The 19,928-nt window shown below is 42.6% G+C and overlaps 1 protein-coding gene across 1 annotated transcript in view; it reads right to left on the bottom strand.

The window, feature by feature from the left end:
- LOC126412964 (zwei Ig domain protein zig-8-like) overlaps positions 1-16,343 on the bottom strand; it is a 361,088-nt gene extending 344,745 nt beyond the window's left edge. The window contains exon 1 of the mRNA XM_050082856.1: positions 16,145-16,343. Coding sequence (XP_049938813.1) covers positions 16,145-16,187 — 43 coding nt within the window. The 5' untranslated portion in view covers positions 16,188-16,343. The remainder of the gene's footprint in view (positions 1-16,144) is intronic.
- Positions 16,344-19,928: the final 3,585 nt, after the last annotated feature.

Here is a 19,928-nt window from a genome sequence, read left to right as displayed (position 1 = left end):
TGCTGCAACTTCTCTGTATACTACAGCATCATCCGCGAATAGCCGCATGGAACTTACGACACTTTAATGAAAGCGACGACTCTATCTCTAATAGACATCTCCCAGTGAGCCATTACGGCAGACAGCCTGATGTGTATTTCTGCTTGCCACTCTTATACTGATGCCAGAAGAGGAGGTAAACATATTTACGGCAAACAGTGGCAGAGGCAGAGGCATGCGGCGCAGCCGTGCTGGCTCGTCCCGGGCTGTTGGCCCACCAACGCCACCGCCAGCTCGCTCACTTCCGTCTCGCCTCGGCCAGCCTGGCTGGCCCGTAGCTCGCGAGCCGCGGCTAGTACAGACCCGGGCCGCAAGGCCACGATCACCCCTTGAAGGATCAAAAGTTCACCTAACCTACCCAAGTATGTACTATAAACTAACGCAGCTACAGCTATTATGCTATAACATGTGCAGGCACACCTACCGTTGACGATTCATTCAAATATTTGACGAACAAAAAATACGTTCAATAATACATTCATTTTAAACACAGCTACCACAAAATATTTCACCTAGCTAGCAATAGCATGACGCAGGAAACTATTCTTTCTTGTAAGCGTTCTGCATTAGATGTAGCCTTAAGAAAACGTGTATTCAACCACGAGAACTAAGCGGAATGTAAACGTAAACAGGTTTGGCGGCAGCTTCTCCAAATAATAGTATATACGTAGTATATAATACACGTTTTGTGCACTTATAACATGTACTCAGTGTCTCTGAAACAATACGTGCTACACGACGGAAATTACTTTCTGCTGAGGCACTTCATTTACATCTCAATGATACACGACCACTAGAGAACATTGCTCTTTACGGCAGTCAATCCATTTGTAAATTAACACGATGATACCGCAGATATTAGGCAACACGTTACTAGGGATGAGAAAGGCCTTAAGGTTTGCAACTAAACATGCTACTCCTAGCTACTACTGAATAAGAATTTTATTATTAACCTGGCTTCATAACCATGTGTGCGGCGCTCGACTCTCAGTCAGCATAGACGTTTTCGTCGCCCTATTTCTAGTTAAACGTGAGCACATCTCGCTGATGGTGGACCAACATTGGACATTTCTCGTCTGTTCCCGGTTAGACAACGACGGCGGTAGGCGCCGGGTTCGAATCCCGGTCAGGCAATACAACTTCAGTCGTCATTTAAGGTTCCAATCTCACTACTGGTGACAAACTGTGATATCTACATCATTCTGATTTTACGTACTTATTCAAGAATCCGATTTGGAGCTGGGTCACCAGCATTACATGATGCCATTTCAATTTTAAACATGTCCATCCTTTGTTCCTTGACAATGCAACAATATACAACGTCTTTCGAGGTTAATTACCAAGAAGGTAATTGTCATGTTAGGGTTCCTGGTTTCGTACAAACATAATCGTCAATTACGCTCAAGTTGAGAATTGATAACTGATACTGGTGCAAACGTCAATATTTGACGTCTCTTTTGCCTAGTGAACGAGTCTCGATAAGGCACAAAGCTTTGCTTGGTTAACAATGGCTTTACGTTCTGGGTTTGCATCCGGATCCAGAACGAAGACGTTGGTCACGTCATTTAAAGTACAACTTTGTGTACAAGTAACTGTTGATGAGTAATGTGAACAATGATATTACTTGTGATTCGCTGTTAATGTTGGAATTTCCGTAGAGTGCTTGCCACTGTCAATCACGTTTTCTTTTAACTGCTTAGTATTACATAAAGTTGATGCGAAACCAATCCCCGTTGAACGTTGAACGACGTTCAGCATGTGTTGGGTAAACCTTTTAGACAGCAAAGAACTTGTTTCCAATTGCCATACAACTTTATAAATCTATATACTGTCTCAAATATTTAATTGTGCCTAAGGATTACTGAACGATTTATGTGACAAAATTAGTTGTCCCATAACGTTTGAAATGTCACTTATTGTAATTAAGTTTAGTTTACAAACGTTAAGAACTGTCTGATCTCTTCTGTACTATCGTGGTGTTACTTTACATCTGGACGGACTGTCATAAAGACTGGTGTTCTCTTGTAGTCTCTTGCGGTACCCATTGTGTATCTTACAGCGACTGTACTGTGGAGGGTTGCGACGATGCGCAACACAGATATGCTATGTTGGTTGCATACATTCAGGTGCAGCGTACACGTTGGAATTCAGGCGTGACCCACTTTTCTTGCTGTCGAGTGTACCTCTATGAACCGTCTGCGTGATGTTGAGGACTCCCTTGGGCAGCAAGATCCCATATGTGTATCCAATGTAACATGTGTGGGTCCAGTTCTGACGTCAACTCAATTCCAATGTCATTATCTGGGACACAAAGAACCAGTTGCAAGAGTTTGCCTCAGGAGGAGGTACAACAGCTGTATGACACTCTTCCCAATCGAATCTGTGTATGCACCCAGGCCACAAGGTGAGGAATATCAGACTGACAAATGAAATCTTACTGCCACATTCTTTGCAAGTTTGACTAGATTTCGTAATCACGGAAATAATATTACACACCGTCTCAAACCATGAAGTTTCATTTTATTTCCTACTCCTCCTCTGCTGGGTGCTTCACTTTTTCAGTCAGTATACTCGTATTATATGGCGGTGACATGATACCTCTAAAACACAGAAGCGCATCTTGCTGAACTAGTGCTCACAGTTCATCAGTGATATGGGTCCCGAACGGCGAAAAACCGTCTCTGGTTCCCCTAAAGAACGCACTGCATGCTGCGGCCCGTTTGCTGCATGTTCTGCATCTTCATTAGTATTCCACAGCCGCCGTAGGTTGTCTGTAGGAGGCTTCACAGCGTCTCAAGACTCTCCTACCTGTTCCGTTCATTGTGGATGTTTGGAAAGAAAGATTGTCAATATCCTCTGAAAAATGAAATTAAAAGATCGTGTGGCATTGTTTGGCCGTTAGGCCCCATCAGGGGAAGTTCGGCTGCCGCGTTGCAAGTCTTATTTCAGGTGACGCCACATTGGCTCTTGCATGTTGGTGAAGATTAGATGATGATGAAGACAACACAACACCCAATCCACGAGCGGAGGAAATCTCCAACGAGACCGGGAATCGAACTCGGGCCCGCTGCATGGTAGGCAAACACGTTACCACTCAGCTAAGCCAGGGGACACCCTCTGGAAATAACAGCAAGATTCAGAATTGGTATTAAAATTCCGAGTGGGAGGATACCAATGAAAAGATCTGCTGATTTTAGAGCAACCCCTTGTGAAAAAGAGGAAGAGTTACAGAACCTGCTAAATGAGAATCAATAGTTTAGTGGTCTCATAATACGGATTAAGGGTAAAAAAAAAAGAAAAACCGAAGTACTGAGGAACAGAAGAAACGAGATTAGCAACAAATCTAACCTCAAAATTGGGAAACACGTATCAGGTGCAATCGAGGAATTTTATGTTAACTAATTCTTCCGTCGGTTCTTGGTACAACAACATTATAATAAATGAAGAAACACTAAACTGCTTATGTTCTGCAGGATTAATTTATTGCGTTAACTGGTTTTCGGCTTATTATGTCATCATCAGTTGTTAATATGAAGTTAATTTATCTGTCTCGTCCTTAAGTTTTGCATCTCAGTGTATAGGCTTTCCGAAGGTAACTGTGGAGCTAGTCTTATGGAATGTGTCCTGGATTTTTTTTTTTTTATCCAGACACCGAAACTTGATAAATTTGTAATACGACGCATTTCAGTTTTTAACGTAATCTGCAATAATTTGTAAACAGTTGTGAAACAGTGTCTTTAAAAGTCAGCGCCTGTAATGACGATCAATTGTCAGTTCTACTTCCAGTGATCCGACCGACGGCGAAAAAGTGGTTTGCCTTACTCGTTCTCCTTCGTGAAAACAAAGAACACCCTGGTCAGTTGGTCAGATTCAGTGTATACACAGCCGAAGTAGGTAGTGGTCCAAAATTTTATTTCTATTTTATGGGGGACTTATTCCATGGAGGGGAATGACAACCTAAATGAACCTTCCGGACCTGCTGAGTAAAATTAAGGTTCTCTTCATGAGGACGAGCACCTACAGTGCTGAATTTCTGTAATATGATTATAGTGTGCCAATTTCTTTGGACGTCATGTGCGTGTTCTGTCTAAACAGCGTGAATAAAAGTTAACTCTACAGATGGATTGCTGATTGTTGAAATCTACACCTGCAGTCAAAATAACAGGTATTGACAGTTGTTTAGAGGGCAGCTGCTATAACAATAACCCATGAGAGAACGAAACTGGCTACTTCGTCGCTTCTATTCATGTCTGCCACATCCGCTGCACTGCTGCCGGTATCACAGTCAGTTGCAGACGATGCCTGTGGACGATAACCTCTTAACGGCTGTGATTCGATTCTGTTGTTTCTGTGTGCAGCATTTGTAATTTACCCGACAGAATTTCTGAAACTACGAGATGCGATAGTGCACAGAAAAATGATAAGACTATTGCGATCGTTCAAGGAGAACGTTAGCAGAGGACTGTGTAAATAAATTCAGTACGAGACCACACTGCTGTAGCCAACACAGCCGTGGTGAGCGAACGGGTAATTGTTTACCGATAACATCGCTCCATTCCATGTTCAACATTGCTCTACTGACAATCACTGATATTTTTATCGAGCTATATCTGCATATTAGTGTATTAACGTAGATGTGTTATTTCGCATTCTTCCTGTCCGTGTAAAGGGGTTATGGGACTGAGTGCCTTGGCGAGTGCGAGTATCGCTTGAGGATGAATCGATACAGTGCTCGCCTCGAGGAGCAGACAACCTTTGCTCGTTACTGCATACCCGAATCAGTGGGATCTCAAAACAATAAATGGCATTTAACCATTTACTAGAACAGTGACTTATTTTCTTTGTCATGTGAATGATGAATAGTTTTAGAATCTTAAGTAAAATTTGCTATGTTAGTGACGTAATTGCTCAGAAATCAAAATGCGTAACATCTTTTATTGCAGAACTAAATCAAATAAATTTGTTAAACAATGGAAATATCAACAATGTAGGAAAAGACATTTTGCTACTTACCATCAAGAAGACACGTTAAGTTGCAGACAGGCACAATTAAAAGACACTTACACAAAGCTTTCGACCACAGCCGCCATCAGCGAAAGAGGAACACACACTATTCATACACAGAAGCAAGCACACCTCGCACACACGTGACCGCAAACTCCGGCAGCGCGGGGCAGAGTGCATTTAGCTGATGAAGGCCGTGGCTGAAAGCTTTGTGTAAGTGTCTTAATTGTGCCTGTTTGCAACATCACGTGTCTTTTTTAGGGTAAGTAGCAGTCTGTCTTTTCCTACATTGTTCAGATAAATTTGTGTTACGCATTACATCACATATTATATTGAGGTGACAAGATAAGTTAAAAACTGGGAGCACATATTGCTGAGAAGAGGCTCGCAGTTTATCGGTGGTGGACAGGCAGACAAACCCTGTCGATAGCAGAGAACACTATGCGTGCTACGCCTCTTTTCCTGCATGTTGCACATCTTCATCACTATTCCACAGCCGCCGTAGCGTGTATAAAGGAGGCAGCATAGTGTAACAGATTTTCGTTCCTACCTGTTCCAGTTGCGGCTGGTACTAAGATAGAGACTCTCGGTACCCTCTGGAAATAACAGTGGAGAAGTCCAATTGCAGTTTCCGGTCGAAGGATATCAATGAAAAGATTCGCCGATGACACTGAAATCCTCCGTGAAAGGGAGGAAGAATTACGAACCTACTGAATAGAATGCATGGTTTGCTGATCTCAGAACATGGATACAGAGAGTAAACCAAAGAAAACTAAAGCATTGAGGAGCAGTCGAAATCAGATAAGCTTCAAATTTCAAGCCAAAATTGGGGACCACTTAGCAGAAGAATTGAAGGAATTCTATTTTGGAAGCAAAATAAAGCACAGAGGCTGCATTAAATCAGTCGGATGTTAGGACGAAAAAAGAAATAAAACTGTTCATAGCACTAGAACTTCTCCAATTTCATCCTCCTAGTCATTACGTGAGATGTAAACTGGGAGTCTCTTGACTCCAATTGGAATGTGGGCTTTTGGGCCGGCCGGAGTGGCCGTGCTGTTCTGGGCGCTACAGTCTGGAGCCGAGCGACGGCTGCGGTCGCAGGTTCGAATCCTGCCTCGGGCATGGATGTGTGTGATGTCCTTAGGTTAGTTAGGTTTAATTAGTTCTAAGTTCTAGGCGACTGATGACCTCAGAAGTTAAGACGCATAGTGCTCAGAGCCATCTGAACCATTTGGGCTTTTGGAACAAATTAATTACAAAAGGAAAACACAATATTCTGCTTGTTCTACAGTAATACTGTAGAAGATATACAAATTGTGCTTTTCATTCCTAACTAGCTGTTCCCGGCCAAAAGTTCCTATGGTTCAGTGCGGTAAAACGGAAAAGAAAGAAAAGAGAAGACGCACGTTTCGAACTTGTACACGAATTGGACATAACGTCCTAATCTCCTTCTCCCCCATGTCTGTCCATCTGGTCCTTCCCCGCCCTCCTTCTCTCTCTCTCTCTCTCTCTCTCTCTCTCTCTCTCCCTCCCTCTCTCTCTCTGTCCATAACCTCCTCCGCCCTCTCACTGTCCATCTTTTCCTTCCCCCCTTTCCATCACCTCCTGCCCCCTCTTTCTGTCTATCGTCTCTACCCCTTTCTCTCTCCATCTCCCATCGCGCCCCTCTCTCTCTCTCTCTCTCTCTCTCTCTCTCTCTCTCTCTCTCTCTCTCCCCACTTTCTATGTCCATTTCCTCCCAACCCTCTGTCCGTCTCCTATTCCTCCCACTGACCTTCTGCCTTGTTTATTGCTATCGGAAATTCAGATTTTGTAGTAGCATTCTAATAATATGCCGAGAAGCCGTAAATACAACTTTCCTGCTTACCAACAACGTTTAGGCCATATGTTTTGTTACAGTAACATGTAAAAATTTCAAGCAAATCGTCTGAGTACTTTTTGAAAGTTTTGGTAATAATGCTTCCCCTTTATATATTATGTAATTATTTATATATTGTGTTCATTAAAAATGTGTATGTAGAAACATGCGCGTATTCGCATGGAACGTTATTTCAAATTTTCAAAGCAATCGGTGAAGAACTTTGAGAGACATAAGATTTTGAACAAACGAACACTTACATCATTTATAGATTTCACCTGCATATTTAGGTACCAAATAGCGCTCTAGCATTGCCTGGACTTGTCACTATTTTGCTGGAACACGGGTATCAGATTCCCTTGAAAACCGTACAGGACTTGTATGTAATCATTCCGAGATGACTGGAAGCTGTTTAGAATTCCTGCTGTTTCCTACAACGTATTAGGCTTGTGAATGTGTTGTATTTTTAGTGTTCCCTATATCTTATAAATCATAACTATCGGAAGTACTTTTCTGATAATCACATGGACCTATGTTACGGAACTAATATAAATTTCGTGGGCCCTATCACTTGTGTTAATTGTCGATATTAAAATTACAATTTGTTGTTATTACGGTCACAAGGTTTCTATTAGTTGGGTTTCGCAGGTCCCGCACTTGAGCTTTAACGAGTATAACAGTCAATCGGTAATAAGACGCATGTCTAGGCCCGCATGGACGTCCCTCCTTCCCTTATTCTTTCATTACAGCCTTTTATACTCCTTCAGTTTTTTTTTTTCTCGGTGATTTTTGCAATATTATAATTAAAGTATTGGCCTGTGCAGTTGTACTTTCAGTAACACGAGGTCACAGATTGTGTCTTTCAGCATTTAGCGATGTGTGTATGTATACTGTCTGTAGTAGGAGCCTCCCTTACTTTTTATAATTTGACTTACTGTACAGGGATTTAGACCAGATCGTTCAGCACTTTCTTTACAAGCCAATAATTTCCTGTATCCTTCCTCCCACGGTTCCAACAGCGAAAGCTACGCACTCTGCAAACGGATATATGGGTCCCTCCTCAGTGTAGTAAATGAGAGCGTCGCCGTACGAATCTCTGTAATATAGGACAGACAGAACACAGAACGCTTGCAGTGCATAATCACTCGTTCCAAACAATAAAAGTTTTTAGTTTCAGGCCATAATTCCGTCAATAAATTTGTGTTAAAGTTAAATCTATTTAAGGGTTGGTTGGGTTGTTTGGGGGAAGAGACCAATCAGCGAGGTCATCGGTCTCATCGGATTAGGGAAGGACGGGGAAGGAAGCCGGCCATGCCCTTTCAAAGAAACCATCCTGGCATTTGCCTGGAGCGATTTAGGGAAATCAAGGAAAACCTAAATCAGGATGGCCGGACCCGGGATTGAAACGTCGTCCTCCCGAATGTGAGTCCAGTGTGCTAACCACTGCGCCACCTCGCTCCGTTCTATTTAAGGAATATCTTTAGCAACACTCAGATAATGAAGAGTTCAAGTCAGATTAGGGTCTGAATTAAATGTATTAAATGATTTTCCTTCAAGATTCAGTTAAAGTTCAGTACAATTCAGGGCAGTAAGTTGCAATTATTTTCCCAGATAAAACTTCCAGCTAGTCATTTTCTTTAAGCGACAGGCTAGAATCATTCTCATAAGCATATGTAACTGCAGGTGTTCATCCAGTCCTTAATGACGAATTTTTCCTATTACGTAAGGATGCTGAATTGTACTGAAAGACCTCCAGAAGTCAAGAACACGACATGTAGCCGGTTCTGCTAGCTACAGTCTTCTGAACCTCGTGAACACAATGTCGGTGCGTGTTTACTCCTATAAAGTCGCCATACGTGCTAACAACAGTTTTGCAATTTATTCTACTGCACGTTGCGGGAGGAACCTACTACTGACGCATTTATCACGGACGGAGTATGGGAGTAATAGGAGTAGATATGCTTTTGTGTAAGATGTCAAGGGTCTATATTACGTTTACAGTATCGGCAGGAGCGATATGTAAAACTCTTCATTGAGGAACTGTTCTTAAACATTTTTAAGTAGATCTTGTTTCTGTATCTGTGAAATGATTTCATTGTGTACTAACTGTACGCCTGTGCTTAGCACCGGGAGTTAAATAAGAGCCTGTGTGTATAGTCGTCTTTTATGGAAATTTGCTCCTGGAGTAATATCATAAACAGATGGCTAGAAAAAGTGTCTGTATTTATGGAGATTCATAAGCAAAGCGTAAATGTAAAAAATTAGAATATTTCAGACAGCCACTCGTGGAACGCCTTATCTGTTAAGTGCGCTACGTTTCCACCCTCCTGCCTCCGCACCTGTGCAAAACTCCGTGGTGCCTGGCTGCGAAATCGCACCGGAATTATGGAACTGCCCAGACTCGGTCACACACCCCCTTAAGACCCGATGTTAAATTTTAGGTGCCCAAAGGAATCGCTGTCTCAGAAACGATGCTAGCATGGAATCCTAAGGTGAGAAATTGCTATAAAATCCTACTGAGGACTATTTTTAATGAATCGACAAATAATAATCATAAGGAATTGAAGGAAACTACTAGTTACTTCGAATTAAATGCAAATAAAATTAAATTGATTTTTATTATATTAAAAGCAACGACATAACCACTGGAATCAGGATTGATGTACAATGGAAACGGTACGCCCCTTTGCAAACCCCAATGCCCACCTACAGCCGGTGCTCTTGCATATTCTCACCAATTTGCTGTGGCGGTAAGTTGGCTGCGCGTGGTCGCACGTGAAGGGCCAGAATCTCGTTCGTCAGAAATGTGTCATCGTGAAGTCCCATCCACCGTTTGAACTCAATGTCCTCGACACCTAAAACCAACGATCTTTAACCTCTACATCCAAACCAAGAGTGTTCTTTTTATCCTGTCCCCTGATTCTGTCTCTGCCGGTTGCGTCGTTCCGGCCGCAAGCACCAAGCAGGAAATATGTTACTGGCTTCCGCCAATAGCGTGGAAACCGCCACGTTTAATAAATTCCCACCACAGAATGTGTCCCGATGCGGGTCAATCACAGCACATATTCCTTACCAATTTGCTCTGGAAATTTCCGTTTGGCGTCTACAGGTGATGTGCGAATCTGAGCGTTGTTTATACACTTCTGAATTTCCAGAAGCCTGACCAACCTGATGCGAACCACGTGACGATTCTCTTCACACTGTGTAGGTACAGACATTACAAGACTTCCGATTTGTCACAGCAAATTATTAGGTGGCAGCCGAAATTTGAGACTATCGCCTTCAGCCTTCTACGGAGCCGAAGCGTGCAGAATACCGCGAATCCCGTCTTAGCTTGATTGACGGAGGAGTTCCACTAGACCTGTCAGGGGGCTCTTTGACACGCGTAAGCCAGAAAAAAGCCTAAACGCCGCCTGGTCCCCTTTGCCGCTCTCAGAGTTCTGCGCCAGCCGGACCGTTCTCACGTATTCTTAGAAGAGAACTAAAAGTCTAGACCGACAACCACTGAAGTTTTATAACATGCATTCTTCAGCATTAAGTAAACTCATTAGACTTTTAGCATGATGAAACTAAAGTGTCCTCCCTTTCACCAGTCGTAATAAGGGACACATGAATTTAGCATATAAATAGAAGGCAAGCCAGATGGCTTAACCTTACACCTGCGTCAGGTTTTCCTTATCCGTTCTGCCTATTTTTACGTTAGTTGCTACGTAAATTGTTTTCGTTAAGCCGCCACAATGCAAACAAGAATCGTTGATTAGTTCTTCGCGACGCGAGCTGCGAAACCATTTTAATACGCATTTCATACCAAATTTACTGCTTGAGGACGCAATTTTGAAAAACGATTTTTCGTTGGGTTCCTACAAATGATCTCTCCAAGTTACATGTTTCTAGGCTGAGCGTCGAGTTGTGAAATAGGAAACGTGCCGTTTCGCATTATATAAAAAGAGAACTGAATATCACAACTTCAGAACCTTACGGATTGAATTTCACGAAATCCCTTCTTTGTAGGAGCCTAAATTAATATCATTCTTCCTAAATTTCACATTTCTGTGACAATAATGTAGACTCAGCATCGATACCACAACAAAATATTGAGTCTCAGTTTTTCTCCATTAGGAGTACAAATTTGGTAATTTAATTTGCACTAAAAAAATTCCATGCAAATTTTGTGTCTGCGACCAATGCTATAGACTAGAAGTTCATTCTCAGAACGTACTGCGTTGCTTCCCCAGAAATTACAGTAATAACAATTCAGCCCTTTAGGTGTTAAGATTTACAGAAACATTATCTTTGTGAGAAATTACGGAGAATAATAAACATCCCACAAAATTTCATGTTTCTATGATAAATGATTTGCGCAGGGTGTGGATACGGCAACATCTCTTTCACATTGCTTCTTCAATTTCGAAAAGTTGTTTCTTAGCAAGCACCTGACTACCTATATCCCATAGCTACCATTAATCCAACAAAGATCTTAATTTGCTCGACTACTTTCAGCGTCTTCAGGTGTTCCTGAATGTCAAGAGAAGCCTACAGCAGTCCTCTGCTACATCTTTAAACCGTATGAACAATAATTTTTACTACATTTAGATTAAAGTTCCCCATTACAAACAAATTTATTTTTAAGCAGAGTTTTACGTACCCATTCGATAGAGCGGTCCTGAATTAGCTTTTTTCGATATTCCTTTTATCACGGGTACTCCAGTAGCGACTGAGTAGTACTGGTGCATGGCGTTAGCAGCCAGGGCGACGCTGTCACTGCTTGGATACTGATTATTCTTTGTTTTTACTGTCTCTGTTAACACACATCGATCAAACGAATATCGGAAAAACTAATTCTGGACCACTATGCCGAATGGGCACGTAAAATCCACTTTAAAAAATCGTTCAAATGGCTCTAAGCACTATGGTACTTAACATCTGTGGTCATCAGTCCCCTAGACTTAGAACTACTTAAACCTAACTAACCTAAGGACATCATACACAACCATGCCCGAGGCAGGATTAGAACCTGCGACCGTAGCGGTCGCGCGGTTCCAGACTGAAGCGTCTAGAACCGCACGGCCACCCCGGCCGGCCTTCACCTGATTTCATACGCCGTGTTTCAGGGTACGATTTCCCAGTCAGAACTAGAATTTTTTTCTGAAACTTAGTGTGACTGCCACCAGTAGCGAAGCTTTGTACAGTTTCATCTCGTAATTCGGAGTCTACGTGAAACTGCAGTTATCCCTGTAAGTGGGTGTAGATGCCAGCTCCCTGGCAATTAGAACGGAAGCTCATAATCTCTTTAATGTGCTGTGGTACTCAAACCAAACTTGCTGTAGACAGAGAATACGCTTATAATGCCCAGCCAGCTTTATGGAACTCTGTATTTCATTTACACTGAACATCATTTCGATAGAACGGCAGGTTCGCCTAAGCAAGGGTACACCCACACTCTTGATCCTCGTTCAGCTGAGTTACTGCTCCCCCTCTAATGGCATTTTTGGCAGTAATATTCATCGTGCGTCGTCGAAGGTTCGCAGAGTTCAACAGTGCCGCCGCCGTCTACAAATGTTCGTGTACGCACGGCTGTAGGGTCAATGCACCGCTCCCTACAGGAACGTCCGCTTCAGTCAAGTGCTCAACAAAAGCTGTAGCCGAGGAAAACTACCATGAAACTGCGCTATGCAATGGCGACCGCTGCGCTTCGGCCTTTCCACTATCTTTAAGTTATTTTATTGAAACGTTTTTATTTAATCCTCTTGTTACTTCCATTTCGTTTCCTTTCCATTTTTATTTTTATTGCTTATTGTTCCAATCACAAATATATTCAGATATGAGAGAGAGACCAATATACATATTCTCGAAGTTTATATCTTCTTCTTCCATTACAATACTAATTCTAGAGCTCTCGTAGTGTATTCAGTTTTATAAAGATTTCTGTAATCAGTTTTTATTTTTGACCAACTTCAATGTGTCTGAAGACAAGTATTTTTCAGATGGTTAAATATAAAAAGTTTTTGTTTACTTACATTCGACTGGGAATACTTTAAACAACTCTACTTCTAAATGAACCTTCCTTTAATTACTTCGAACAATCATCTGTGCGTTATGCATACACCAACAACCTCCAAGATAGCTTTGTATCATATATACATCCGGTTGAAGAATGCATAGTAGTTTGGACTCATTATTTTTACATTTTTATGACTTGTTGCACTACAGGAATGATAGATTCTGAAGATGGTTATTGTACAGCCGAAACTGGTAAGTCTGTTGAATAAACTTTGCGATCAAGACAATAAAATAACTTATATAGTGACCTCTGTGTCAATGGGACGCTGAAATTTAAGCTTGCTTTTTTGTTTGGCCAATTAGATTTCAAACGTTTCCGGCGTAAAATAGAATAAAAAACCATTTTCAGATTCGCTTTCAACAGTACTTTCACATGTTGAACAATAACTGAAGTCTCAGCTCTTATTCCACTTTACTTTTCAGTATGAGGTGACATTATTTTAAAACCAGATTACAAGTGGACATTGGCAGCCTGTGTTCTTATACATGAATGTCAGCGTTGTAGGAAAGTATACAAAATATCTGTACAGCAGTTTTGCTGCTTACGTTTTGAATGACATGCACAACTCGTTGCGAAGCTAGGTAGTATACGATGTTTCCCAAGCTCTCAGGGTATGAATGATTTAGTTAAGGAAAGGTGTTCCGTAAGAAATTGTACAGAATCGTAGAACTGTCTCACTTTGTGGCGAGCAGAACTATTTAGTGCGTTTCTTTTCGTGAAATGTAGATATACCTATCACAAAGTCAAGCATAAAAGCACCAGAATTTTTTTAAAAAAGGTGAATATGTCCTGGGCAAGGTTGGGGATGTAAAAGAAGGGATCTAGCTGGCAGCTTCAAAGCCATTTAAACCAAAACATCGCGCTTTTTTTACAAGTTAACCTTATTTTCCCAGCGCATTGAGCTCGCTTAGACCCACCCTGTATCATTTTATGGTGAGTGGGCATAAGAACAAATAGAAATAAACCTTCGTGCTTCTAGAGAGTGGGATGCAGATACAATAGGAAGCATCCGAGAATGGACGTGCGTCTGTAGTAAGAGGTGTCAAAGAGTTGGGATGCATGCATCCTAAACTTTAATGACGCGTTGTGTCATATTGCACGACATGAAAGATATCACACTAGATGACATGCATCATGTCACTTTATTTGATACGATGCGTTGTCCTACATGACGTGGCTACTAATACTGACAAGGAAAAAAGCGAGAATATGTCAAGACGTTCTGATTTAAATGTCTTTGAAGCTGCGAGGTCAATCGAAAAGCTAGTTGCCTTCTTTTACATCCTTAACTCTGCCCAGGACATGTTCGCCTTTTTTCGATCTACGACAGGAGCATTTTTCATTCTGGTTCCCAACTTTCACTTGACCATAATTTTGAAATTAGACCGCTATAGCTTGGCAATCGATGTAGGTTTTTGCCGACTCGTGTGACGATTGTTTTGTGAAGGTATCTTTGTGCTTCAAACCCTGCTGCTTATATCGTGGTAACGGATAAAGCTTTCACAAACAGAAAAACCTCTAATTACATGCACTTGTCTACATACCAAAAATTGATCCCATTAGCACGAGTTTGAAACAGAAGTGGCGCGCGTAAAAAGAAAACTTACTAAAAAACATGTTTTTTGAACGTAAAATCCAAATGATTCTGAAGCCGAGTTTTCAATTTTATCGCAACAATGCATTTTTTAATTCATTTGATTTGCTTTAAACCGTTTCCGCGCACTGAATTCGCGTGAGATCGTTTTTTACGTGCTACATTTAGCTCGAGTTTAGACCATGGTATCTCGACAACAGATAAAGATAGCTGGATAAAAAAAACTCGTTTTGACTTTATCCAATTATCTACCTTCGAGCAAAGTTGCAAACGATTCGCACAAATTTAAAAAACAGAAGTGGCGCACTTAAATAAAAAAAATAATTAAATAAAAAAAAACACAGGATAACGTTAAACTATCATATCTCGACAACGGATAAATATTATTGCATAAAAAAATATCGTTTCGGCTTTATCCATCTATCTACCGTCGTGCAGAGTTTGAACTGATTAGTATAAGTTTATAGAACTGGCGCGCTTCGAAAACCTCTCGTAAAAACATGTTTTTGCACGCGGAATCCAAATGAAGGAAGACTATTTCAAACGGTTAAAACTTATTTTACAGCAAGGTCCAATTTTGAACGATTAGTCTCGCTCCAATCCAGAATTACTTAAGGGGGACTGTTTTTGCACATAAAAACGTAAAGAGAGTGATAGTTTTTGTGTAAAACTCGAACGGTGTTCACACAAATAGTGCCATTAACTAAGCATTAATTTCAGCCAAATTAAAATATTTTGCAAAAGCCGGCCGAGCGGTTCTAGGCGCTTCAGCCTGGAACCGCGTGACCGCTGCGGTCGCAGGTTCGAATCCCGCCTCGGGCATGCTTGTGTGTGATGTCCTTGGTTAGTTAGCTTTAAGTAGTTCTAAGTTCTAGGGGACTGATGACCTCAGATGTTATGTCGCATAGTGCTCAGAGCCATTTGAACCATTTTTTGCAAAAGGAATTAATCGATTTTCACAATTTGCCTGGGTGCCAGCTTCGGTTCGTCGTTCATACTTTGCTGAATACACTTAACATAGCTACGGTAAGACAGATGTTCGAATGGCTGTACAAATGGGCGGTGTTCGGAGCTAAATAAAAAAATTTTTACCCCACGTTCTCAGCTCAAATAGCATCCGAGCACCAAGACCCTCCCCAAACCCGATTATGTGCGCGGCCTTTTCCGACATACTTGTCACAGCGCTACTGATGTTTCTTTCTTCTCATATGAATGCTAACTCCAGTATTCGACACGTCTCTGACTGGATTCTTGTCGAGATCTCTTCCTTAATTTATTTACTTCTTATTCGATACATAGGTGGATCACAAAAGAGTTTACCTGAATCCAGCAACAAGAAACCGAAGAAACACATAGCACAAAATATAACGGAAAAGACTAAATAACAAGGCGCGTAATTTGAGGGGGGATACAAAAAGAAAAGCGCCAAGAAGACATGTGCTTATATTTGAATTCTTTCGTCATACCAGAAAATATATCAATACAGAAGAAGAGGCAAAGTATACAATCGAATATCACTTATAGAGTGCTAATGCCACAATGGTGCACGACTGTGGTGTGTGTAAATACAGTTTGAGCAGCCACTCACCCAGAACGAAGAGAGACAGAAAGATGAGCGTCCAAGGCCTCATGGCACCCAACTCGTTCCAGCTGCTGGTAAGAATGTCATGCGTAACTGAAACGCATCGCCGGACGACTGTCCTCGAAACGCTTCAAGAGAAGCGTAGACACAGGACGTAGCTAAAGGTGCCACTCTTTTAAACACAAGTTAATGGGTCCATCAAACACTATTACTGTTCAGTATCTTGTAATGGTTTTCTCAATAGCGCTAAACCACGTGAAGGTTATTTCGAGTGGCATGTGTCCCTCAAAGTTCCACGCTATCATTTTGACTGTGGTCTGCCGTCCGTCACCACTACGCGAGAATACGCCAACTCAGTGTTCAGTCAAATCCAAGATACAACACAGGTAAGTGCAGAGCATCTGAAAGATAACCGCCCGTCTAGGGAGACCGGCGGGCTATGTATAAGAGTTCCTCGTGTGCACACGAGGCGGTCGCTACGTCAACACGACACGCAGGTAACGCAGCAAGCAGCCACCGCTGTGTAGAGAGGAGAGTCACACAGCGGCTGCCGTGCCGCTACTAGCAGCAAGCGGCGACCCACTGTGCTTCAAACACAGCCGCGCCACTCGGCGCATGCGCCTTGGCTACTCCGCGCGACTGTCAAAGCGCCCCACAGACAGACGATCTGATTTGTTCGGCGCGGTGGAATCACGCAGCATCTAGGCGGACAAGCGTGCGGCGCCTGATTTTTCACAGCCCGCTCTCGGTTTCTGTGGAGAATACGGCCGCACGGGACGGCTTTCTGTTGTATCGAAAGGGAAGAGAATCGGCGTTGCACTGATGCCGCTGCAAGATGCACATAATGTATGAGGGGCATTCGAATAACAAACTGGAGGCCTGTAAACAGTATTGACCAAAACAGGCACTTGTCACACTGACAAGGAAACGTCACTAACTCGATCTCATATGCGAGGGCAGTTCAATAAGTAATGCAACACATTTTTTTTCTGAAACAGGGGTTGTTTTATTCAGCATTGAAATACACCAGGTTATTCCCCAATCTTTTAGCTACACAACACTATTTTTCAACGTAATCTCCATTCAATGCTACGGCCTTACGCCACCTTGAAATGAGGGCCTGTATGCCTGCACGGTACCATTCCACTGGTCGATGTCGGAGCCAACGTCGTACTGCATCAATAACTTCTTCATCATCCGCGTAGTGCCTCCCACGGATTGCGTCCTTCATTGGGCCAAACATATGGAAATCCGACGGTGCGAGATCGGGGCTGTAGGGTGCATGAGGAAGAACAGTCCACTGAAGTTTTGTGAGCTCCTCTCGGGTGCGAAGACTTGTGTGAGGTCTTGCGTTGTCATGAAGAAGGAGAAGTTCGTTCAGATTTTTGTGCCTACGAACACGCTGAAGTCGTTTCTTCAATTTCTGAAGAGTAGCACAATACACTTCAGAGTTGATCGTTTGACCATGGGGAAGGACATCGAACAGAATAACCCCTTCAGCGTCCCAGAAGACTGTAACCATGACTTTACCGGCTGAGGGTATGGCTTTAAACTTTTTCTTGGTAGGGGAGTGGGTGTGGCGCCACTCCATTGATTGCCGTTTTGTTTCAGGTTCGAAGTGATGAACCCATGTTTCATCGCCTGTAACAATCTTTGACAAGAAATTGTCACCCTCAGCCACGTGACGAGCAAGCAATTCCACACAGATGGTTCTCCTTTGCTCTTTATGGTGTTCGGTTAGACAACGAGGGACCCAGCGGGAACAAACCTTTGAATATCCCAACTGGTGAACAATTGTGACAGCACTACCAACAGAGATGTCAAGTTGAGCACTGAGTTGTTTGATGGTGATCCGTCGATCATCTCGAACGAGTGTGTTCGCACGCTCCGCCATTGCAGGAGTCACAGCTGTGCACGGCCGGCCCGCACGCGGGAGATCAGACAGTCTTGCTTGACCTTGCAGCGATGATGACACAGCTTTGTCCAACGACTCACCGAGCTTTTGTCCACTGCCAGATCACCGTAGACATTCTGCAAGCGCCTATGAATATCTGAGATGCCCTGGTTTTCCGCCAAAAGAAACTCGATCACTGCCCGTTGTTTGCAACGCACATCCGTTACAGACGCCATTTTAACAGCTCCGTACAGCGCTGCTACCTGTCGGAAGTCAATGAAACTATACGAGACGAAGCGGGAATGTTTGAAAATATTCCACAAGAAATTTCCGGTTTTTCAACCAAAATTGGCCGAGAAAAAAAATGTGTTGCATTACTTATTGAACTGCCCTCGTATTAAGGAGCAAAAATCACCCTTGCATGACATCAGCCACAACCATCGATCCCGCGTGAAAATTTGGACCATAATTATCATTGTTCGCAGTTATGACTTGAATGTAGAGAATTTAAACTCTGCGAGCACCGGCTGTTTCTCATTCGCTGCGCCTCACTGGAGCAGCTAAACGCCCGAGAGCGAAGTACTGCACAATAGGCGTGGGAAAAACCGGCCGGCTAAAACCGATACCGGTATTTTAGTTCTCAACAACCTTTGTTTTTCGGTATTTGTTTGTCTCGGCTATGACAGGTTTTTCATTTTTTGCTAACAGCCGGCTAAAAAACCGGCACATCGATTCGCCATAGTCGCACGTGCTAAAATTTTTCGTTTTTAATTAAAACTTTGTTTAAAAACGAGTTATGTTTGTTCGTAACATTTCCATTGTTTTGAAATATTGGGTTATTACAGAAATTGGGAAAGCGACGAGTACTACTTTAATTAAAACGCCAGTAGTTAGAGACTTGCAACAAAAACATGGCATAAGAATCAGTACAGCATTGCAGAAACAATGGCGTATCTGTTAGGAGTGTGACCTATCAGGGCGTACGCGTTTAAGCACAGTGTGCACATTATTGCCCCTACAAAGTCCATGAAGTAGTTTCTAGTTGTCGTCCTCAGACATCAGTTGTATTTCAGAATGGTACTGTTGGAAATATTTTACAGAGTGCAGTAGCAACAAAGTACACTACTGGCCATTAAAATTGCTACACCAAGAAGAAATTTAGATGATGAACGGGTATTCATTGGACAAATATATTATACTAGAACTGACTCGTGATTACATTTTCACGAAATTTGGCTGCATAGATACTGGGATATCAGTACCCAAAACAACCACCTCTGGCCCTAATAACGGCCTTGATACGCCTGGGCATTGAGTCAAACAGAGCTTGGATGGCGTGTACAGGTACAGCTGCCCATGCAGCTTCAACACGATACCACAGTTCATCAAGAGTAGTGAATGCCGTATTGTGACGAGCCGGTTGCTCGGCCACCATTGACCAGACGTTTTCAATTGGTGAGATATCTGGGGAATGTACTGGCCAGGGCAGCAGTCGAACATTTACTGTATCCAGAAATGCCCGTACAGGACCTGCAACATGCGGTCGTGCATTATCCTGCTGAAATGTAGGGTTTCGCAGGGATCGAATGAAGGGTAGAGCCACGGGTCGTAACACATCTGAAATGTAACGTCCACTGTTCAAAGTGCCGTCAATGCGAACAAGAGGTGAGCAAGACGTGTAACCGATGGCATCCCGTAGCATCACGCCGGGTGATACGCCAGTGTGGCGATGACGAATACACGCTTCCAATGTGCGTTCACCGCGATGTCGCCAAACATGGATGCGACCATAATGATGCTGTAAACAGAACCTGGATTCATCCGAAAAAATAACGTTTTGCCATTCTAGCACCTAGGTTCGTCGTTGAGTACACCATCGCAGGCGCTAGAGTCTGT

The sequence above is a fragment of the Schistocerca serialis genome, chromosome 7 (genome assembly GCF_023864345.2).
Source record: "Schistocerca serialis cubense isolate TAMUIC-IGC-003099 chromosome 7, iqSchSeri2.2, whole genome shotgun sequence".
NCBI classification, from domain to species: domain Eukaryota; kingdom Metazoa; phylum Arthropoda; class Insecta; order Orthoptera; family Acrididae; genus Schistocerca; species Schistocerca serialis.
Note: the sequence above shows the minus strand (reverse complement) of the source record. Positions and strands in the feature narration are given on the sequence as shown.